The following is a 23,456-nucleotide window of genomic DNA, read 5'->3' on the forward strand; positions in this document are numbered from 1 at the left end:
ACAGTTGCTGAACAACCCCAAGCCACCCGCATCCCTAAAAAACCAAGCACTCAAGCACCATGGAAGCCAATGGTTCCAATCAAACATGAACAAACTATAAGATTCAAAGAAAAAGAAAGGACCAATAATTGGTAAATACAAATTTCAAAGCATTAGATGACATAACATGGTACTGATTTAGATTTCAATTTCCATAGGAACAAGTAAAATAGGTCCATAATACAAAAATCCAAATGGATATTCAAAAGAAGAATGAACTCAACATTACACATTTGAAGTTCAACGGCAAACAATATAAATGGAGGTAAATAAGTAGGGGCTTGATTGTATTGCTGCACGAAACTTAGTTCATATCTATGGGGATCTCACTTTTTCTTTTGCAGCCTCTCCAGCTTTGGTCTGCAATGTGGGAAAAGTCACAAATAATAGATAAAATAATTTCAAGAAAAAACAGTTGAAAAAACAAACACCCCAATTACCTTCTTTACACCTCTGACTTTTTTAGCCCTGTTTTTCCTTTTCTTCATCTATTTCTAGACTTTTCAACCTTGGCATCAAGTCCATTCTATCATCAGAAGAGAAAAACTTCAGAATCAATGCACAGACTGCATATGTGCATTAGCACATGCATTCAACTTGTGCAGCGGAGGGCGTTGGCCATGGAGGTGTCGGTGCTGTAGAAGCGTAGTCGTCTTTGAGTTCCTGAATTTTGACCATTGGCAATCGCTGATACGAAGCTCCTTTCATTTTCTCTTATTCTTCTTCTTCTTCTTCTTCTTCTCTTCTTCTTCTATTGCCCAGGGCTCTTAAATGGGTTTAAGGTTAAAAAGGACTGTTAAAATAATAGCTAATTCACCATTAAATGCCATGTCATTTTTCCATTACGTCTGTAACGGAAAATGGTTAAAAGAATTGTTTTGTTATTTTTCCAAAGTTGAGTGACTGAAATAAAACTAGGTGACTGTTTTGTCAGCTACCCCAAAGTTGAGTGACTGTTGGTGTAATTTACCCTATTAAGAAAATCAAGAATAATAGGCTAGATGTTGGGTTAGTGGTGGAAAAGAATAAAGAAAAAAAAGTGGTGGGCCATGGTCATAATGAAGGGCTTGTGGTGGAAAGGAAAAAAATAAATAAGTGGTGGGCCAATGCATTAATGAAGTGCATATGGTGGAAAAGAATAATGATGAAATAGTGGTGGGCGAAGGCATTAATGAAGGGCCTGTTGAACGGTCAAATGGGTTGCTAAGAAATGAAATTGGGATAAATGGGTTATTAAGAAATGAAATTGGGCAAGATCCTTCATGTTTGATTTCAAGGTGCGCCCGAGATAGCCCACCTTTGGGGGAACATTTGGGTCCAAATCGTCAGAAGCCCAATGCCCATTGACAGTAGAATCGGTTTTAGAAAAATTTAGGGATAAGGAATAGACGGTATTGGTGGGCCCTGTTTTAAAAAATAAGAAAACCATCATTCTTTGCACTTCAATCCCACCTTCGAAGAACAATTGGAATCGGTGGTGAATTTAAATTCAAATTTTTTAGATTCCAAACGACACTCAATAGTAACTTTCAAAGAGAATTTAGAGCCTAATTCGAACCCACAATAGGTGAATAAAAGAGGAAGTGGGCGTAATGGAAGATCTTTAAATAAAATGATTCGTGGATGTAGGGAACGTTTTAAACTTGTTGGAAATTCACAAGTCTCTCTCTCAGAAGCCATGAATTCTATGGCAAAGCTTATCGGTGAGCAAGTTGAAATTCTTTCTGATAAGACTGACGTCAAAGACGGGGGTGAATATAATAAAGAGCATAGGCCAGATTTGGTTAGCCTATTAGAAATGAGGGTTAGTGGAGAAAAAGCAGATTCAATTATCGCAAGGCTTAGTTTTCAGTTTTCTCATCGAGTAGAGGTTATTGGGTTTTTTGGAGGTATCTGGATTGGATGGAAAGAGTCAGTTTTTGTGGAGGCACTTAAAAATCATTCCCAATTTGTTTTAGTGAAAGTTTCTGATAACTACTCCAAGCAGCACTTCCTGGTCGCCTTTGTTTATGGTAGCCCTAATACAGAGATATCTTTGGGAGGCTTTACGAAGAACTATTCCAATTGATTGGACTCCATGGATGGCGATAGGTGACTTTAACGCCATTATTTCCTCTAATGAAAAGAGAGGCAGACGGATTTTAGGGAAAAGCTATCCTTTTTTTGGTGAGTTTATGGATGCAGGCCAATTGCAAGACTTGGAATTTCGAGGTTCATAGTTCACTTGGCAAAGAGGGGGGATTATGTAGTGTTTAAACAGGGCCATCTGCAATAATGTTTGGTACTCTAAGTATCCAAATTCTATGGTCGCTCATTGACCGCTACTCAAATCTGATCATAGGCCTTTAAAATTGTCTCTGATGTCTGATCACTATGCCCTCAAAGGACGTCCATTCAGATTCTTAGAAAGTTGGACTGTGCACCTAGGTTTTTTGGATTTTGTTAAGGAAAATTAGAGAGTCTCTAGTAATATGTCGATGGTGCATTCTGAGTTTACAGAACAGGTTAAAAGGTGGAATAAAGATGTGTATGGTCATATTTTTACTCGTAAGAAGCTTCTGACTAGGAAGCTTAAAAGCATTAAGATCGAGCGGGATAGAAGGGAATCTTCTTATCTTAATCAGGTTGAGATGGAAGTGGGAGAGGAATTGGAAAATGTATTACACCATGAGGAGGTTCTTTGGCGTCAGAAGGCACAATGTGATTGGTTGGTTTTAGGGGACCGAAATACAAAATTTTTCCACACGTGTACGCTAAGGAGGAAGAAACAAAATAAAATTACCGCCTTAAAAAATGATTTGGGTGATTGGATTATGGATAAGGATCAACTGAAGACTGAAGCGGTTAATTTTTATAATACTTTATATGGTGAGCACCCTAGCCCGATGAGAGGTCTACCTCCTAATTCTTTTCCTCGCCTCAATGATGAGGATTTTAATCTCCTTAATAGACCAGTCTCTGATGAGGAAATCAAAGATGTTCTTTTTGACATGACACCTCTGAAGGCTACAAGAAGTGATGGATTTCATGCCTTATTATATCAGAGTCAGTGGGATTATGTAAGTGCCTCCGTTTGTAGATGGGTTAAGGGTGTCTTTGATGGCAAAAGCATTGATTCGGAATTGAATAACTCATTTATCGTGCTTATCCCTAAAATTTAAAATTCGAAGGGCTTCGCTCACTTTCGACCTATTAGTTTATGTCCCGTCCTTTACAAACTGGTTATGAAGGTCATTGCAAATCGGTTTAAGGTGGTTTTTTCGAGAATTATAGCTCTTGAACAGACAGGTTTTGTAGTAGACGGAACATCACGGATAACATCATCACACAAGAGGTTATACACTCTATGATGAGCACGCAGAGGAACAGGAGATGGATGGCCATAAAAATTGATCTAGAGAAAGCTTATGATCGGGTACGATGGGATTTCATCGACTCATCACTTCAAGCTACGTGTATTCCTAATTTTATTCGTAATGTTATTATGTCTGCAATTTCTAGCTCTACTATGCACATTTTGTGGAATGAGATTCCAACTCCTAAATTTCGTCCAGTTAGGGGCATTCGCCAAGGATGTCATTTATCTCCTTATTTGTTTATCTTGTGCATGGAATGGTTGGGCCATAGAATCCGTGTTGCTATTGATGCTGGTAACTGGTCCCCTATTCGATTGACTCGTAATGGTCCACCACATCTTTTTTTCGCGGATGACTTGATTCTTTTTGGCCAAGCTGAGGAACATCAAACTCGGGTAATAAAAGACATTCTCGATGAATTCTGTGGTTACTCAGGCAGAGGATTAATATGAGGAAGACAAATATTTTTTTCTCTAGAGGGGTTGATGGCAGTGTAGGGAGGAGTATCAATAGATTTTTTGGTTTCCAGGAGGTGAGTAACTTGGGAACGTATCTGGGTGTGCCCTTTTTCCATGAGAAGGTTACCAACAATACATTACACTTCGTGGTTGATAAGGTGCGTAGTAAATTGTCTAGCTGGGATGCAAGACAACTCTCTTTAGCAGGAAGGGTGAACTTAGCTCAATCGGTTCTGCTTTCAATTCCAAGTTATTTTATGCAGACGATGATGGTCCCCAAAGGCCTATGCGAAGAGATTGAACACATTGTATGGAAATTTGTTTGGGGATCTTCTAGTGGCAGTGCAAAGATGACCTTGGTAAGTTGGGATTCGGTGTGTCAACTGAAAACTCATGGTGGTCTAGGCCTAAGGTATTTGAAAGATCACGACACCTCTTTTATGATGAAGGTTGGTTTCAATGTTAAATCAAATGGTGATGCCCTTTGGGTTTGGGTTCTTCGGTCGAAGTACGGGGTTTTTAGTGGATTGCCTGAGAATTTAGCATGAGGAAGCTGCTCTTTTTTTTATGGAGATCCATTTCTAAGGTATGACACCTTATTCGCAAAAACCTTTTATGGTCTGTTAGAGATGGAAATAGTATTCAATGTTGGTGTGACCCTTGGATTCCAAACTGTGGTCCTTTATTTGTACAAATTCCATCTCTTTCTAACCTTAATATGGATTGTCCTCTTAGTAGTATGGTTGCAGGTAATGGATCATGAAATTTGTACCTTTTCAGATTGTGGGTCTCTAAAGAGATTATTGACAAAATTGCAAGTGTTCCACCATTGCACCCCTTTTTGGGTCCTGATAAAAATAGCTTGGGGAGCTACTTCGACTAGTTCCTTTTCTCTTAGGGTTTAGGAAAAGCACTTATGGGAAGGTTTGAGAATGTACATCGAATTCGAAAGATCAAATTTAGATCAAATTTGAGAGATACCTGGGAAATTTAAGTACTAGAATTTTGGTTAAAACTTAATAATAAAAAATTTTAAATTCATTTTTACAAAACATATTTTCAAAAAAAAATTCATCTAAAGGCGCCAACTTTTAAAAATCTGAGAAATAGATGAAATAAAATTTGACAAAGCATATTTTCTTAATAAAAGAAATTATGTAATTTGTATCCTCAAAATCAGCATCAATATCAAAACGTACAAGATTAAGTTGCACCTTTGACTATGACTAATAATATTTAACATACAAAGTGGGTAGTATGTAAGGAGACACTTCTTAATAAAACATATAAGCATTTTAACATTAAAAAAACTAATAAATTTTCAAATTAATATTTCGTTGTGTTTTAAAATGACGCATGAATCATTTCTTTTGTTCCTATATATGGTTATAACATTACCCATATCCAAATTATCTCGTTGTAATCATCGACAAAAGAAAGAGATCTATGGTCTGAAAAAATAAACTTTAGGCTGAAGTTAAGACAATTCATCCAAGAAAAATCCAGTGTACACCTATGATACAACTGAAAGGACTCGAGAAACAATGGATTCTATGATTTGCCACAGAATCTGAACCCAAAGATATTACAAAAATGCATCAAGGTTGAACAGCTTCTAGAAGTTTCTCATACACCTGTCTGGCAGACAAATCCTCAACCTGATGCAACAATCAAACGTTAACGTCCTTGCCTCGTCCTTGAAAATGGAGTGCAAATTATGTAAAAGTAAAACAAACTATTTTGCCAGGATAGAATTTAAGGTGAAATTTTTACCAGACAGCAATGACAATTCAACACTGAGAGATCAAATTCAATAAGGGAAAGGATGTGAGATTAGCATGCATTCTAACATGAAATTACGGGCATTTGATTCAACTTACCACGAGAAGCTTTGATTTGTTATTCCATCCTCTCTGAAGAGTCATCTGGCTAAGTCTCAGTCCAAGCACCTGCGTAAAAGACACGGATGATAACTTCAACAACTTAGCTTCCCTATACTACATAATAGTCGATCTTAATTGAGTAGCTTTGGATAAATACTGAAGAAAACCTTTCCCATGAATTCCAAAAGTTCATTGTTAGCTTCACCACGGGCTGCAGGTGCAGCCACAGTAACACGTACATCATCTGCATTTACTCCTGGAAAGAATAAAAGGCCAGGACAAAGTTATACAACCATGACTATTTCAAAATATCTTCATCCTTCATGGTTTTAATAACTAACACATAAAGCATCATTAAGGGTTACAGATAAGATATCAAGAAAAGATGGATTCTGTCTGTAAAGGTAAAATATTTGCTTAGCTGTGATAAAGCATTTTTCAAGAATTCTAAGAGTCTTAGTCACTAATATAGTATTGTTTTTCCTTCGACCTTGTTTTAAGTTAATTGTTCCAGTGAAGGTAGCATGTCCATGGAGGTCTCAAATCCTGCCTCAGATTGTGATGCTGTGGGCTTTAATGTTTAACAGTCCAAGAAGGGGCAGTGATGGGACCAAGAAAAGGAGATCATAATGCTGGTACCATTCCCTTTGAATGCCATTATTCTAGAACCAAAAGCCGAGCTAGGAGCACTTAATGTTTTCCAAGGCTCTAGTGACAGTCAATAACAAGTAGCACTACAGAGATAGTGGTTCCAACTCCGTAAATGTTAGATAAGTTTCCAAACTCCAGAATTAGTTGTGGGCAAAATCATCCCCTTCAATCAAATCTCTGAATTGGTCACTTTTTTTTTTGGTATAACCACAGGTGTCCTCATCTGTTTTATGGTCTGAGCCTAGCTTGTTCGGGCTGAGATGGTATTCAGGTAAAGCCCTCCCAAAAATGTCGACTCCAGGATTCAAACTTGGTCCAAATACATGGAGAGGAAATCATTTCCACTTCATTCAACCACTTGGTCCACTTCATTCAACCACTTGGTCTGAATTGGTCACATTAAGTGTGAAGAAAAAGGTCCCAAAACACATATATTGGAAAATTAACTAAATGATATATTAAAAAAAAGGAAAAAAGAAAATTAACAAAATGATGAGAATTTGACTTAGCTAGTAAAGTCGTAACACATTCAAGTATTACAAGAAAAAAAATTCAGGAAATATATGACTCTAAAAATATGGTGTATGTAAAGAATATAAATAGGTGATTGAAGAAGCCTATTACTTGTAATTGCTGAACGTTGTGCACGATCTTCCACCTCTATCGCCACCTGAACAAGTCCTCCCTCTAACTGGGATATGCAAGGTGGCACAGGAGCATCCTAAAACACAAAATAAAGGAAACCACAAAAAGGAAGTATTTAAGTTGTACTGATATTTATAGTAGCTGTCCCTTGCAGAAAATCAAATAGGAAATGAATTTGAGCCAAAAAAAGATGTGTGCACCAGACCTAGAGACAAGGTATTGGAAAATTCTAAATAACTAAAGAAACAAAGATGATGATGACGATGATGATGATGATGAAAAAATATTGTTCGTAATTGTACCTGAGGGTTGGTTTCTGCTGCAACTGTACTAAGGGCACCATCAACAGCATAAATGAAAGACGCAGTTTCCAGATCTTCTTCAGCCCGATAGCAAACAAATAGGCCACAACCTATACAATTCATACGGAATTGCTTCTCCAATTTCCCTTCTCCCCTGAAAGAAGTTAACAAATATAAAACATTGTGCAACTGTAGTTTAATCACTAAAAGTTAAAGCAAGCAAGCATCATAATTATGCACGTATATTATAAAAAAATAATAAACACTTACCTCTTCAAGAGAACTTTTCCCGCCTCGCTGATGTTAAGCCTAGCAAGGTGTTTTTTCTTGTCTAGCACATATGCTTTGTCAGTCTTTCGCTTGGGCATTTTCTGCAATTGGGTATCTTATAACAAATATTTTTCAGCAAGAGAAAAAGCAATATGTAAATTAATCAAGCAACTAAGACATTCAATCTATAAAAGATTAATCAACCAGACCATGTCAAAAAAAAGAGCTTTAGCAAGATAAAAGGAAAGCTTTCTATAGCAGTCAATTCCACTGCCATGCTTTATGTATCAAGGTAGAGGTTTAGGCTGCTCCATTAGGATGCATATGATTTATTGAGTCACATACAGTCATTTAGAACGTAACTACTTGTCCATATGTAAAATCACATAAAAAGGAAATATTTTGTAACAACGCAAATAGGAATGAAGTGGACCATTCAAGAATCTAAATTTCATTAGGCATCCTTACGGTTGCATTTATATTTAATAATGTCTTAATCATTGCAAAAAACTCACGACAAGGTTGTATCACGAACGACATTTCAAAAACCTTTTGAACCTATTGTAAACTCATACCAAAGATAACAGTTGGATAACACAATAAACTAACGGCCACCTAACTAGACCCGTAATCTCACTAATGCAAAGAGAGCAAAGATTAATAATCCTCACATAAAAACAAGGTGAAACCATTTTATTGTTCAAAAAATGTTTAATCTAGATTCGGAATAGGTACTAATGGAGCTATTAGTACAAGATTTCTTTAAAATAAAACCTAGAAATCGAATTGTAGACCTAAACAGCGAAATTAGAATATTTGGATAAGATAGAGAGAAAAGAAGAAGGGGGGAAGAGTAAACCGGTAATAAGGACGTGGGAACCGCAGTGCTTGCAATAGTAGACGAAAAGATCAGAGTCAGGTCCATCCGGCGCTGCGTCTTCGCTTGAGTATGTGTGCGTTGTTCTCTTCGGCATTTTCGCCTTTTTCTTTTTCCCTTTTCTTCTATTGCTTTTTTTTGCCAAATTATATTTCCGCCGGCGAAAAAGAGGAGGAGTCAACTCGCGACCTAAATCTGATAACTAAGGTATTGCGTTATTGAGGTTTGGTTAGGAAAACGGGTAACTAAGGTATTTCGAATTTAAATTAAGTTCTGTTCGTTTCATTTAAAAACAATTTTTGAAAACTATATTAATTTTATACATTTGCATAATGTTACTTAAAATAATTTTTATTGTTTCACAAATTTTAAAATCATTTTCTAAACACAACATACAAAATATTATCTCTTTTTATAATAAAATAATGTTTCATAATATTTAATATCATATATTTAAAAACTTAATAATAAACAATGCCTAATTAAAACTTAATTTAAATACAAAATACTAAATCTAACTTAAACAAATAATATATTTATATAATTAAAATATTCATATTTTAAACTATAAATTTTTTAAATAAAAACATTTATTATTAAATATTTATAAATTGTAATATATTTATTATTAAAATATTAATATAAATATTTTTCAATAATATATTAAGAAATTAGTTATTAATTTATTAATTTATATTATTAAATATACAAAATTTAAATATATATATATATATGTTTAATAATATTCAACATTATAATATTTGATATTAATATTTTAATACTTTTAAATATTTTAAAATTAAATTAAAATTTATTTTAATATAATAATATTATGTTTGATTCAAGTTAATTTTTATATAAAATATAAGTATTCATAAAGGAATTCTTCTCGAAAAATACCTTATGCTTTTCAAAAGGGCAAAGTCAATTTACATGAAAATTAGTTTATTTTTCATTAACCAAGTTGTTTTTCATGAAACAAACATAGGAAATATAGAAAATATTTTCCTAAGTCATTTTTTAAAACAAATGCACCCTATTTTAATTTGAATCATAAAAATAAGGTTTTGTAATTTTTAGTGTTTAATTCTCACCATGTGAATTTAAAAACATTAAGTTTAAATTTTTTTAATTTTGTTATATTAACTAAATTAACTTATCGATCACTCAGTCCAAAACTTATTATTCAAGTGTATATATAAGAGTGTTTTTTTCGCTATTTTACCCAAATAGCCCAAAAATATTTTATTTACAAAAATAACCTGAGTTTAAAAATAATAACGAAAATAACTCGAAATGAGCAGTAAAATCGGGTTGTGGCTCATCAATGGCGGAACCAACTCGTATTTTGGACCCATGATTGCCTAATAATTGTGTCGGACTAAAAAATTAATTTTTTGGTTACGGCTTCATCAATGGCCTAACCAATGTATTTTTTAAGATTGTATAATCTTGATATCTGAAGAAGAAAAAATTAAAAAATTTTGGGTCTTTGGTTCATCAATGGCGGCACCCTATACACACAAAAAATTTCGATTTTTGGTCCATCAATGGCGGTGCAGTACGAGAAAAAGTAAAAAAAAAAATTGGTGGTGGCTTGGCAATGGCCGGCACCACCTTTTAAAAAAAATTTACTTTTTTTGTTTCAGATAAGATATCAGTATACAAAAAAAGTAAAAAAAAATTGGTGGTGGCCTGGCAATGGCCGGCACCACCTTTTAAAAAAATTACTTTTTTCGTGTTAGATAAGATATCAGTATACAAAAAAAGTAAAAAAAATTACTTTTTTCGTGTCAGATAAGCTATCGATATCTGAAAAAGTAAAAAAATTACTTTTTCATGTCGATAAGCTATCGATATCTGAAAAAGTAAAAAAATTTGGGTGGTGGCCTGGCAATGGCCGGCACATTGCCAGGCCCCACCTTTTTAAAAAGAATTATTTTTTTTACTTTTTTCGTGTCAGATAAGCTATCAGTACTTCTATACTCGAAAAGTCTCCAAGTCACGCGAATACAATTCTGCGTTCATTGTTTGTGCCCTTCGACTATTTACCGCCATGGCCTTTTGGACGACCTCTACTACACGTGCCCGGCCTCGATCTGCTTAGCTTGTTTCAACCCAATCTTAGGCATCAATGTCGCCAACCTATAGAATGTTACCGAGAATACAACAGAAATCGGGAGATGGCGTGTGCGCCTCAATACAGAGTTCACCGCCTCCACGAGGTTAGTCGTCATCTGCCCATACCGATACCCTTCATCGTAACTCTGAGTCCATTGCCAGTTTTCCATACTCCCCAACCATGTCCGGAGATTTGTTGGTAAAGATGACATCTGAGATTCAAGTGTTGCGAACCTCAGTCTGAATCTTCTCGGTTCTAACTCATAGGCTGCATATTTAATTTGACTCCACCAAATTAAAAACAAAAAAATATTTGAAAAGTAATTTTTGAAATAAATACAAACAAATATTTTTACTCATGTTCACGAGCTCTTTTTTCCAATCTTTATTCTTGTAATCTTTATGAAAGTTTGCCGCGATGTGCCGGATGCAATAAACTGACATCCACGGAACCCCCAATCGCCTTATCGCAGCAAGTAATCCTTTCGATCTATCTGATATAAGGCAAAAATATTTGTCTTCTCTAACAACGTGCCTCCTCAGATTTGTGAGGAAAAATTCCCAAGACTCGAAGCACTCAAGCTCCACAATGGCAAAAGCGATCGGAAGTACATTTCGATTGTCGTCTTGTGCAACAGCAATCAAGAGGATTTGCGTGTATTTGCCATACAACCACGTCCCATCCACCTGCACCATTTGCTTGCAATAAGGGAAGGCCCTAACACACGGTTCGAACGTCCAAAACTGTCGGTGAAAAACTCGTTTCCCCGGTTGTATCTCCCCATCAGGGCTTTTATACGGCAGTGTTTGCAAATCAGTCACTGTACCGGGCACATACACATGCATTCCAGCTATCCACCCTTGAAGTTCATTGTATGACACATCCCAGTCACCATACAACTCTCACATCGCCATTTGCTTTGCCCACCAAGCCTTTCGGTACGACACTTTGTACTTGAATTGAGCTTGCATATCCGCAATAAGGACCGACACTTGAATGGTGGGTGACTCTTTCACCAAAGGGATGATGCAGTTGCATATAGTTTTTGCATCTAACTTTCTATGGTCTTGCGACATACGAGCGGACGTGCATGTGTGTGGACCTTCTAGTTTCCTTATCATCCACATCTGTGTCCGCTGCATTAACGAGGCTCGGACACGCCATTTACAACCACTTGATGCTTTCCAACATTCTCCTGCGTACAAAGACTGCGTCGACTTCGTTACTTTATAATCCACACCTAACTTCAAGCTAAGTTGTTTGATAGCATGTAAACAGTCTTTTTTGTTATCAAATTGTTGCCCTACAAACAACTCTTCTTCATCAAATTCATTGTCAACTAAGTGAGTCGGCACAATATTTGGGAATTTCGGGAACTCACGTGCAAGAGCCGCATCAGGATCCACGTTGCTCATGAAGGTTCCTGGATTATTTCTTATAACTATACCAGGGCCCGTGTTTCCAGATGAATGGGGGTTCGCATTTTCACCCTCTATCGGCCCTTCCTCGTCTATGTCTTCAGGGATATCATCCAAATCAGGGTCACTAAATTTATCGTTGGGATCACGGTGGGACTGGTCATCATTATCGGACCCTTCATCACAATCTTCTATGGTGGCCAACACCTCTAGATGGATCTCTAGACAATGACTCGAGTATGGGGTGTTATACGAACACCCACCAGTGTTTGGATTTTCAGGAGTTGGCGCTAACCGTACAAAACCTGACTAATCCTCCCAAGAGACGTTAAGATCAAAATCAATTCCGGAGCGCTGGCTTGCTGGAATTACCATTTGAATAGGATCCGGTTCAACTATCTCCGCGAACAACTCAATTGGACTGGGATTTTTTATTCCAAAAGGGCAATAAATTGCTATCATTGTACCTAAATCATCATCATCTTCAAGCTCTATTTCTGAGAACTTTAGCAGATCAGTTGAAACCGGAAATCTGTAAAACAGTCTTGACATTTGCTTTCCGCAACGGCTTGCTATCTTTGTACTGATTTTTCGTTTGAAATTCGATAGCGAAATCTGTTTGTTGAATCTCATTCTTATTTTTTTCCGGCTTTGAAATACACATCCTTCTTCATTTGTATTTATCATTTCACCATCGAAATGAACATAAACAAACAATAGTTGAGAACTCATTTTTTTTAAAAAAAACTGCTTTTTTCTAAACAGAGGGAAAAAAACTTTTCAAACTAGACAAAATGGAAGATTAAATACCCTATATATTTTTAAAAAGGTGGTGCCGGCCATTGGCAGGCCACCACTAAATTTTTTTTAACTTTTTTCGTATACTGATAGCTTATCTGACACGAAAAAAGTAAATTTTTTTAAAAAGGTGGTGCAGGCCATTGCCAGGCCACCACAAAAAAATAATTTTTTTTACTTTTTTCGTATACTGATACCTTATCTGACACGAAAAAAGTAATTTTTTTAAAAAAAAAGGTGGTGCTGGCCATTGCCAGGCCACCACCAAAAAAAATAATTTTTTTTTACTTTTTTCGTATACTGATATCTTATCTGACACGAAAAAATTAAAAAATTTTTTAAAGGTGGTGCCGGCCATTTCCAGGTCACCACCAAAATTTTTTTTTTACTTTTTTCGTATACTGGTATCTTATCTGACACGAAAAAAGTAATTTTTTTTAAAAAGGTGGTGCCGGCCATTGCCAGGTCACCACCAATTTTTTTTTTCTTTTACTCACTGGTACCGCCATTGATGATTTAAAACTCAATTTTTTTTTTTGTATGGGGGATGCCGACCATTGATGAAAGCAAAGACCCAAATTTTTTATTCTTTTCTTCTTCGTATATCAGTATTATACAATCTTAAAAAAATTACACTGGTTCCGCCATTGACATGCCAGGACCAAAAAAATTAATTTTTTTTAGTCTGACACAATTATTAGGCAATCATGGGTCCAAAATACGAGTTGGTTCCGGCCATTGACAGGCAACAACCCGATTTTACTGTTCATTTCAGGTTATTTTCGTTATTGTTTTTAAACCTGAGTTATTTTTGTAAATAAAATATTTTTTTGGGATATTTGGATAAAATGGCCGTATTTTTCCATTTGAGTGATAACATTAACAAGTGGTTTAATGGAATGGAATAAATAAGGAATGTAATACTTATAAGTAAGAATAGAATGTAATAATGGAATATAAAAATAATAGATATTACATTGTTTAGTTGAATGGAATAAACAAGTAATACTATTAGCTTGTATGGCTGGCTAAGTTGATGGTAAGGAATAGATAAAGAAAGAGCATGTTTGGTTGGGTGTATTGGATTAGCCAATACACCCCTAATCTGTGGCCCCACTAATTACCCTGTTTGGTTGATTGTATTGCCCTAATACGGGCCTATTACGCAGCGCACCGATTCCCCATTTTTCCTTATGCAGCGCCGATTTGTAATCCCTTCCAAAAGAAAGGATTACCTAATCGGTCCTCTTTTACCCTCCAACCCGTTGCAGCATCTTCTTCTTTTTTTCATTTTTCTTCCCATTTTCCTTCCAACCTTCTCCCTCCTTTTCATGCTTCTATCCTGACCAACCCTTTAACAAACCCTAACAACCTTCAACAAGGCCTTCAATTACGAATCGTATGAGGTAACAGAGTAACAGAGAGTAGTAGCAATGGTTCCTAAGTACGCTTTTCCCTTCTTCTATTCCTTTGATTTCAATTAAATTTCTTTATATATACCATGAATTTAATGATCTTTTCTTGAAATATTGTTTCTTTATTTTTGTTTTTTGGGGAAAAATGGATTTGCCTTTCATTTCATTCCATTTCGGCCTGAAATCTGAAAATATGATTAATTTTTTGGTTTTTTAGGTTATATTTACATGTAATTTCAATGTTAACCAGTTTTGTGTTTAAATTTCGTCTTTGAAATGTTACACTTTCAATCGATCAACTGTACATAGGATTTGATTGATGAAGCTAATAGTTGTGAATTAACGAAAGAGAAAGGTTTTAATGCCTGCTGTAATTTGATTGATTGGAACACTATATGGTGTTTAAGGCAATCGATTATTTTCATTGTTAAAATATACCTCTGTTTGTCTGTTTTAGCTCATTGGATAGTAGCTCTATAAATAATTATTTTTGTTTTGTCGGCTATGTTGCTGCTGATGAATGTTGGATATGGGTTCGAGTTTTCTCATTTAAGTTTTACATAAATTTGGAGGTAATGTTAATTGGACTCAGGTGTTTTTGTAAGATATGTGTATGTATACTTCATAAGTGTGTTCTTTTATGTATTTGGGAATCTTTGGAATATATTAATGTCATATCCATGCCCAAGAATCTGTTGAACATTGCTTGAAATACAAGTTTCTGATACGGTTATTTTTGGAAAAATGAAGAGTACGAGAGCACCTTACAAGTTGGAAATGGGAAATTAACTGTGTTTGAAGATGGGAAAAAGTTGATAATTTTGCCCGTGTTTTTGCTGCATCATTTAATGATATTTTCAGTCTAAAACATCTGAATATGTTTAAGAATGTGTGTGCGCTGTTCTCAGATCTTGAGTTGTAATTTGTGTTTTTACTTGCTCTGTGTGTTGCTGATTTGCTTATTTGCAAATAGTCGTCCTAATGCAATGTTATGTCTTTTCTTTTGGATTTGGCTTATGTTTGAATGAATTGCACATATTTTTACTACATGTTACAACATTTTAATTCTAGAATATCTGATTATGATATCATTTGTTAAGAATGTGTATATTCTTTTAGTTTCAATCTGTATTTTCCTTGTTCATTGAGTTGCTTATTTACTTATTATGATCCTTATTTTGCGATTTTGGCTCTCACCGGCCTCTGTACTATAATTGATTTATGCCTTAACTATTATTTGACTTCCTGGGTTAAATGAATGTTTTCTGGGTTATGGTTTACAGCCTAAGCAGATTCATGAGATCAAGGACTTCCTTCTGACTGCCAGAAGGAAAGATGCATGCTCTGTAAAGATCAAGAAGAGCAAAGATTTTGTCAAGTTCAAGGCCCGCTGCTCCAAGTACTTGTACACACTTTGCGTGTCGGATGCTGAGAAGGCTGACAAGTTGAAGAAGTCCCTTCCTCGAGGTACATCTATATAAATGATACAATAATCATTTTTCTTGTTTCGGTTCAACTAGCATCCTTATTTCAAATCAACAAATATATTATATAGAATTGTAGGTCCATAACAGGAACAAACCATTATTCTCGTTGCTGCTGTACTAACAGAATTACAATCTGTCTTACTGTTCTTTCTTACCATGTAAATTACATCTCAAAGTTTCTTGGTCTTTGCTATGATGGTGGAGCCTTGTTTTTCTTATTTTGTTTCAACCAGCATCCTTTTTTGAAATTGAGAAACATGCTATAGAATCATAAACCCATAGCAGAAATGAATCATTGTTTCCCACTGTTATCATACTGGTATCAGTACAATCAACCCTTATCATTATACTTATTGGATGTTATTACAACTTACTGCACTAATTCTGAATAGATGTGTATTCTAATTTCAGTGAGATGAAGTGAGTCTTGACATGTATCCAAATGTTTCTATTTATGTATTCAAATGTTCAAACAGAAATATACACAAATGGATAAAATTCTTGGGCCATGTAGTAGAAGATTCTTTTAGAGTTGGGTCATACATAATGTCATCAAATTTTCACTGCATGGGAACCTATGTGCTAAAATTGGCCTTACCATATTTGCAGGAGCAAAACGTCTAGTTCCTGTGGGTCTTGGAGATGATGATCAATGCATTGAAGATGACTTTACTGCCTGGTAAAAAGAACATCACCTCTGTTCGAATAAAAAGCTTTTTCATTCTTTTACATTTACCCTTTATTGAACCATGTTGCTCTTCTAGACGTGAATCAGTGTGGCCCGAGTTAGATCAGCTTCTGCGTGATGACGATGATGCAACAACTGTTTCTACCCCATACACTGCTGCTGTTTTGGAATACCGTGTTGTATTTTATGATCCTGCAAATGCACCTGTCAAGGATAAGAACTGGAACAATGCAAATGGCCACACTGTTTATGATGCTCAACATCCATGCAGGTATACAGGAATAGTTTTTTCAGATATCCTGGTGGCCATTTTTTTAGTATTCTTCTTTGATGAAATCTAACTTGGTTTTTTGTTTCTAACTTGAAGGTCTAATGTGGCTGTGAGGAAGGAGCTTCATACTCCTGCATCTGATCGTTCTTGCATCCATCTTGAATTTGATCTTACTGGCACTGGACTATCGTAAGTTACTACTTTCCTAAATATTCTGTTCTGTATTGCTAAGTTTTTTTTCTCTTTTTCCAATTATGATGACCTCCTCTCCTCTCTTATCCTCATCTTAAAACTAGATGCTACATAATAGAGAACTTCACCAGCTCATACTTGTCTTCCTTTTCAGATATGAAACAGGTGATCATGTTGGCGTTTACTGCGAGAATCTAGACGAAGTTGTAGAGGAAGCATTGAGATTGTTGGGGCTATGCCCAGACACCTATTTCTCTGTTCATACCGATAAAGAGGATGGCACTTCGCTTTGTTGCAGCATTGCCAGTAAATTTGATGTTAGATCTAAAAGTTTTTAAATGCATGTTTATATATTTTGGAATTATGTTGCCACTAGAATCTTGTTTTTCTCCTATTGCCTATTGGGAACTGAGGCTTGTAATAGGGGGTTGACTTGTTTGTTTATGAGGATGACTGGATCAAATGCTATATTTGGAAGTTGTTTTGCTGCTCAGGATGGCTTTTATTTTGCTGATAAATGGAGAAATCAGTTGAAGTATTTGAAGGATATAAGAAAAGAGCTTTACATTACTACTTGTTCAATATCATTAATATAGCATTTGGAAAAGCTTGCACGAAAACTAATTCGCAACCTTGATTTCAAAGTAATGTTGTATTTTATCACACTAAATTTATCTTTATTCCTTCTAAATATATGAATTATTTATATGTTAATTTATCTTATATATTATTTACTATTATTTTATTTATAATATTTTAATTGTATACTATAAATTATTAGCATTTTAATCGTATACTATAAATTCGTCATTACTATATTTATCTCTATGCTATTAATTAGTCACGAAATATTAATTATACATCATATATTATTAAGGTTATAGTTACACGAGAGTTCATTGATTTTTGCTAGGTAAATACACATTCAAACTTTAGATTAAATTATATATTTTATTAAATTATATTTAATAATAATTATTTTAAATTATATTTTATAGTATTATATATTATGATTTTATTAAATTCATATAAGAATATTTAATATTAAGAATTTTATTAAATTATATATTTTATTAAATTATATTTAATAATAATTATTTTAAATTATATTATATAGTATTATATATTATGATTTTATTAAATTCATATAAGAATATTTAATATTAAGAATTTTATTAAATTATATATTTTTATTAAATTATATTTAATAATTATGTTAAATTATATTTTATAGTATTATATATTATGATTTTAGAAAATTCATATAAGAATATTTAATATTAAGAATTTTATTAAATTATATATTTTATTAAATTATATTTAATAATAATTATGTTAAAATATATTTTATAGTATCATATATTATTATTTTAGTAAATTCAGATAAAAATATTGATTATTAAGAATTTTATTAAATTATATATTTTAATTAAAATATATTTAATAATAATTATGTTTAAATATGATTAAATTATTTATTTTTGATAATAATAATCTTATTAAAATTTAAATAACAATAACAATAATCATTTACCAAAATAAATTTATGCTAAGGGTATTCTAGTCATTTTAGTTTTTTCCATTATGCTATTACACCTCTATTCCATTCAACCAAACACAAGATTACTATTACGCCTATATTCCATTACATTCAACCAAACAGTTGATTTGCTATTACACCTCTATTCCATTACACCTCTATTCCATTACACCTCTAATCCAATACACCTCTAATCCAATACAGCGAACCAAACGTGCCCTAAGTGTTAAGTGATATTATTACCCTTAAATTAAATAATAATATTTTTATTATTCTATTATTATTAAATGTTTATATAAGTTTTATTTAATTAATATAATTCATAAAAAACAATAAAAGTAATATATGAAAATTTTAATATTATGATTGAAAATTATAATTTAGTAATATATAGTATAAATATATTTAGTAGTATAATATATTATTTATGAAAATATGATTTATTTCTTAATAACTTTATAAATATTATATTAAAAATAATATTTAAAATAAATAGTTCTAACATTTTATATTTAATAATAGAAACATTATTTAACAATAAATTTAATTTTAAAATTTAAAATAAATCTAAAATCATATTTAAAATTATTTTATTATATTTAAATATTTAAAATATTATTAAAATTCTACCTATAAAAGTATAAAATTTTATTTTAATATTACTTTAGCTCCTTTTTTTTTTCTCTAGAGTTCTATTTCTCTCATTCTTCTTTGATTTTTCCAAAGTCTTCCCATTTCTAGCTCACCACGATCGTAGTTGTTGTCATTGTCAAATTCAACCACTGTCAAACATTGTCGGGGCTTCACGAAAATCCTTTTTCTAACTGGTATAATAATATATCTAGTTCTCAATACTTACATAATCTATCGATTTAATTCCAATTCTAAATAATTCAATAAATTTAACCCTTCACATTTACAAGTTTTATCAATTTGATCCTCACACTTCCTAACAGAAACTTTCAATTTTTAAGAGGCATTCCACATTTATAAATTTGTAAAACCCCAAAAAAGAAAAAAAACCTCTCTTTTTGAGTCAATTCCTAATACCAATAAGTTTATCCTAAAACTTTATTCTTTTATTTTATTCTAAATATGATATTCTATAACTCTTTGATTGATAAAGTTTTAGTTAAAGAAAATGGGAAAACCTTTAAAAAAGAGCACTTTAGATTTACTCTTGTTGTTTACGGTATGTCATTTCCTTCAAGGTACATAAAAATAGTCTTGAAGTTGATCCTTGAAATTAGATATTAAATCCAAAGTTAAAAATTATGGCTTTGAAAAATCCAATTGTTCAATCAATAATTATATAAGAAAAATTATGAAAATGTCTATTTTCTTAAGAAAAAATGTGAAAGAATTAATTGAATTTCCTTTTCTACATTGATAATGATTTTTTAATTTTATAAATTGATTAAAAGATTATTATGTTTTCTTTTCTTTTTAATTGTTTGTTTTAATTTTAAATCAACAACAAGCAATATGTATCACTAATAATTTGATTTAGTGTCAAATCATTTACAAAATTAATTTTAAACTAAAATTATGCTAATCATAGTGAAAAATATTTTTTACAAATATTAAATTATTTATATAATTTTATTATATATATTATATTTTTAAATTTTTATTTTCTATTATTTTAATGGTTTTAGTTCATTTCTACCACTAACTTCTTAAAAATATAAATAAAAATGGTTATGCACAGAATTGGATAATTTCCCCCATAAATAAAACAATTAATAGATGTAGAATGTCTTTGTTTTAAAACCTGAAAGCTTTGGTTAGGAAGTTTGAAGACCAAAATGATAGAATTTGTCAATGTGAAGGGTTAAATTTATTGAAATATTTAGAATTAGAATCAAATTGATAGAATATGTAAGTGTTGAGGACTAAATGTGTTATTATACCAGTTAGAAAAAAAGCTTTTCGTTATCAATTTAAAGGAGAGTGACCAAAACAGGAACAAATTTAGACGTTAGTACCTAAATTAAAAATTTTTAAAGTTGAGTGACCAAAACAAGAATGCAAACATACTTGGGTGACCATTTGTATACTTTACCCTAAATTTTAAAAATTAGGGTAAACTACAACATTAGTCACTAATCAATGGATAAGTTTTCGTTTTTGTCACTTAATTAAAAAAGTTACAATTTGGTCATTGAACTATTAAAAAGTTTTCATTTAAGTCACTGGGCTGTTAAAATCGACGTTATATGACTTTCTCTGTTTGCACTACCTGCACCAATTGAAAGATCTCTTTCTTCTTCTTTTCAACAATTTAGTTTTTTTTTCCATGAAATAGTTTTGGACATCACAAATTTGCGAACCAAAATTCAAACAACTTTTTTCTCCAATCTTCGACATTAATCGTTAGATCGATTGGGTAGGGGTGAGCATTCAAATGAATCCAGTGAAAAAATTTTGCGTTAATCGAGTTGACAGGTCCTATTTTATCATCCTAACTCGATTTGAAATTTTTTTGAATCGAGTCTTGTGAAATGAAATTCGAGTCAAGTCAAACCGAGTGAAATTGTTTGAGTTAAATTAAAATCTTGTTACAGTATAACTAATTACATATTAGAGCATATAAATTTGAAACCATATATATTTGAAAACTTTTTCAAAGCAAAAAAAGAAGAAGATACTTTAGTATGATAAACTTAAATCATTAATTAACTTATTTACGTCCCTAAAACTTGAACCATATGTATTTAAAATTATTATTTAGGTACCAATCGTTGAATCACCGCTTGAAGCTCACTAGCGGAACTAAAAAAAAACTTAACAACCCAATGACAAATAAAAACTTTTAAATAATTCAATAACTTAAATAAAAAAAATTTAAATAGTTGAAGAACGAAATTATAAATTTTAATTAGGTGACTAAAATTAAAATTCACCCATAATTTAACGAGGATGTACAAATGGTTTTAGAATAATTTTAACTAGACGAGTGAAGAGTAAATGAGCTCTCAATTATTGAATATACTAGTAGTAATGTCAAAAAATTAGTAAACGTCATTTCAGACAAGTGGGATCCATATTGAGCTGCATCATTAATATAAAAGAGAATATGACATCATTAGATAAAATAAATAAACGGAAATTAGAGCCTTAGAATATTATATTCCTCTAACTTTGATTGCTTCACCTACAATCAAACGAATTTTCAAGAGCAGAGCTTTGGAATATGAGGAGAATCAAAGTTAGGGGATTTGGAGGGGTGCTCTCATTTGCTTTTGTATAAGCAGATTTAATACAATGGATTTGCATATCCTTTCCTCAACAAGTTCCTGCTTTACAGGTCTCAATCATGGAAAACAGAGACCTTAATAACTCTGGACCCATGAAGAATTGGCTTCTTAGGTGGCTTCATCATGAGGGCTATGAACTTCATTGCTTCCTTCTTTGTTTACCCCATAATGCCCAAGAGGACCTTTCACAAGTATTAAATTCTATCTAATTGTTGGAATTTGGGATATCTTTCAGGTTTTAAGACGCAATTGATTGATTTAAATTTAGGTAAAAGTGTTATACGGTTGTTTGCGCGAGGAGTTAGATTTTATTTTATTTTATTTTTATTAATTAAAAATAAGTAGATTAATTCTTGTACATTAGATGAGAAAATCAAAATTTTTATTAAAAATTTCATTTATTTTCTGTTAAAATTGATCTCTATACATCAACGTGAGTTACACTTGAACTATCATTCCATCAACTATGCAAATTTTAATTGTACTAATGAATAAAATTTTTAATAGAAATGTCTAATTTACTCTTTAATATAATGTACATGAACTAGTTCATCCATATTTTAAGTAAAATGAGCAAAATATAATTTAACTCTTAATACATGAGGCTACGAGATACTTTTCCCTAAATTTAATTAAAATTTAAATCTATTAAATATTTCATTTTGAAAAGGTGAATGTGATGCTAAAAGATTTTGTAAGCTGGCACCTAAATTCAAGGTGCTTGTTCTTTTCCCCAGTTTAAATAATATTAAAAATATTATATGAATAGATAGATGATGAATTTTGTTTTAAAAGTACTGTTGAAGATTTTTTCCCTTTTGTTCCTTTTAACAGCTTGTCTACAAAAATAATGGTAATGTATATGACTTGATAATGTGGTCCAGGCAAAAACTTATATGGTTCATATTTGTATACATTTGATATAATCTAAGTATTGGTTAAATGTTATAGGTGGGTAAGAGTTGCAGTTCATTCTTTTTCTATGGTCCCAATATCATTGAAAATGGATATACGATTCACTTTTTGAAATGGTTGTAATTTATTGGATATTCAATACCTTAAAATAACCCATAAGTTTTTATACTCTTTATAAAAGTGAAATTTAGTTATTCTAATTTCTTTAGAAATTTATTCTCATATTTTTTTAGATACTAAAATTCATTAACATTGTTATTTTTGGTTAAATTGATTGGTATGACATTTTAAAATAAAAAAAATGTTAAAGTACACCTATGGTCACTTTAAAATAGGGTTTGTCTTATTTTTGTCACTTAAATTTTTTTTTCAATTTAATCATTCTAAATAAAATAATTGTGCGTGTAACACCCCAAACCCGGCCAAGATAGTCTGGTCCGAATTTCGAACGGCACATTAGCCACTGAGGTGACTCTTTGAAAAACTACCACAAATCACACCAACCAGCCATACTCACCATATGTATACATAATATTTCACACAAGCATTTAGTCCCAAGAGCATGCTTTTTTAAATCAAACAATAAGTCATATAATAAACGAAATAAGACGTACCTGAATTTCGGCATACTCTACTAGTTGCAAAATGTCTTGTTAGTTCTTATAGGCAGTATCATATAATTCAAACAGCAATTTCAGCCAAACAAGCAAACACAGAGACCAAAAAGTCCCAAAAATTAAACAGACCAAAAAGTCCAATTACACCCTTTAAAAAAGAATTATTTTTAAATTGTCTAAAATTATCTGAGTCCCATTCTAAGTCTCTAGCTCGGGTATGTCCTACATTGCCTTCCTGGGGTTTTATAAGCT

The 23,456-nt window shown here is 32.5% G+C and overlaps 4 protein-coding genes and 1 long non-coding RNA gene across 6 annotated transcripts; 1 reads left to right on the forward strand and 4 right to left on the reverse strand.

The window, feature by feature from the left end:
• Nucleotides 1-157: 157 nt before the first annotated feature.
• On the reverse strand, nucleotides 158-997 carry LOC105788690 (uncharacterized). Its single transcript, XR_001132123.2, has 2 exons — nucleotides 480-997; nucleotides 158-399 (listed from the first exon to the last, which is right to left on the reverse strand). It is a non-coding gene; the product is annotated as an uncharacterized LOC105788690 (long non-coding RNA).
• A 4,301-nt stretch (nucleotides 998-5,298) lies between these two features.
• On the reverse strand, nucleotides 5,299-8,715 carry LOC105788691 (UPF0235 protein At5g63440). Of its 2 annotated transcripts, none has more exons than XM_012615692.2 (7): nucleotides 8,464-8,715; nucleotides 7,605-7,719; nucleotides 7,335-7,488; nucleotides 7,012-7,108; nucleotides 5,904-5,992; nucleotides 5,734-5,802; nucleotides 5,299-5,511 (listed from the first exon to the last, which is right to left on the reverse strand). In XM_012615692.2, exons 1-7 carry the CDS (start codon nucleotides 8,576-8,578, stop codon nucleotides 5,452-5,454), a joined length of 699 nt encoding a protein of 232 aa, XP_012471146.1. In that variant the 5' UTR covers nucleotides 8,579-8,715; the 3' UTR covers nucleotides 5,299-5,451. The 2 variants fall into 2 exon arrangements, with proteins under 2 accessions (XP_012471146.1, XP_012471147.1); XM_012615693.2 differs by having other exon boundaries at nucleotides 7,605-7,705; nucleotides 8,464-8,689.
• A 1,844-nt stretch (nucleotides 8,716-10,559) lies between these two features.
• On the reverse strand, nucleotides 10,560-11,448 carry LOC105789671 (uncharacterized). The gene is made up of 2 exons (XM_012617038.1): nucleotides 10,959-11,448; nucleotides 10,560-10,870 (listed from the first exon to the last, which is right to left on the reverse strand). The coding sequence occupies exons 1-2, from the start codon at nucleotides 11,446-11,448 to the stop codon at nucleotides 10,560-10,562; spliced, it is 801 nt and encodes a 266-aa protein (XP_012472492.1).
• Nucleotides 11,449-11,505: 57 nt separating this feature from the next.
• Nucleotides 11,506-12,573, reverse strand: LOC105789672 (uncharacterized). The gene is made up of 2 exons (XM_012617039.1): nucleotides 12,394-12,573; nucleotides 11,506-12,330 (listed from the first exon to the last, which is right to left on the reverse strand). Exons 1-2 carry the CDS (start codon nucleotides 12,571-12,573, stop codon nucleotides 11,506-11,508), a joined length of 1,005 nt encoding a protein of 334 aa, XP_012472493.1.
• Nucleotides 12,574-13,526: 953 nt separating this feature from the next.
• Nucleotides 13,527-15,715, forward strand: LOC105789673 (60S ribosomal protein L38). The gene is made up of 3 exons (XM_012617040.2): nucleotides 13,527-13,594; nucleotides 14,692-14,806; nucleotides 15,518-15,715. Exons 1-3 carry the CDS (start codon nucleotides 13,527-13,529, stop codon nucleotides 15,713-15,715), a joined length of 381 nt encoding a protein of 126 aa, XP_012472494.1.
• Nucleotides 15,716-23,456: the final 7,741 nt, after the last annotated feature.

This window comes from Gossypium raimondii, chromosome 2 (assembly GCF_025698545.1).
Source record: "Gossypium raimondii isolate GPD5lz chromosome 2, ASM2569854v1, whole genome shotgun sequence".
Lineage (NCBI taxonomy): Eukaryota > Viridiplantae > Streptophyta > Magnoliopsida > Malvales > Malvaceae > Gossypium > Gossypium raimondii.

What these genes read in the sequence shown, in the direction of transcription:
- LOC105788691 (XM_012615692.2), bottom strand. Translation starts at nt 8,578, where the DNA reads ATGCCGAAGAGAACAACGCACACATACTCAAGCGAAGACGCAGCGCCG. An exon ending in CAGCAGAAACCAACCCTCAG is followed by an intron (nt 7,109 to 7,334) that starts GTACAATTACGA and finishes TTTGTGTTTTAG; the next exon opens with GATGCTCCTGTGCCACCTTG. An exon ending in ACAAATCAAAGCTTCTCGTG is followed by an intron (nt 5,512 to 5,733) that starts GTAAGTTGAATC and finishes TTGTTGCATCAG; the next exon opens with GTTGAGGATTTGTCTGCCAG.
- LOC105789671 (XM_012617038.1), bottom strand. Translation starts at nt 11,448, where the DNA reads ATGCATGTGTATGTGCCCGGTACAGTGACTGATTTGCAAACACTGCCG. An exon ending in AAAAGAGCTCGTGAACATGA is followed by an intron (nt 10,871 to 10,958) that starts GTAAAAATATTT and finishes TTAAATATGCAG; the next exon opens with CCTATGAGTTAGAACCGAGA.
- LOC105789672 (XM_012617039.1), bottom strand. Translation starts at nt 12,573, where the DNA reads ATGTCAAGACTGTTTTACAGATTTCCGGTTTCAACTGATCTGCTAAAG. An exon ending in AACCGGATCCTATTCAAATG is followed by an intron (nt 12,331 to 12,393) that starts GTAATTCCAGCA and finishes TGGGAGGATTAG; the next exon opens with TCAGGTTTTGTACGGTTAGC.
- LOC105789673 (XM_012617040.2), top strand. Translation starts at nt 13,527, where the DNA reads ATGGGTCCAAAATACGAGTTGGTTCCGGCCATTGACAGGCAACAACCC. An exon ending in GATTTTACTGTTCATTTCAG is followed by an intron (nt 13,595 to 14,691) that starts GTTATTTTCGTT and finishes TGTCTGTTTTAG; the next exon opens with CTCATTGGATAGTAGCTCTA. An exon ending in AGTTTTACATAAATTTGGAG is followed by an intron (nt 14,807 to 15,517) that starts GTAATGTTAATT and finishes TATGGTTTACAG; the next exon opens with CCTAAGCAGATTCATGAGAT.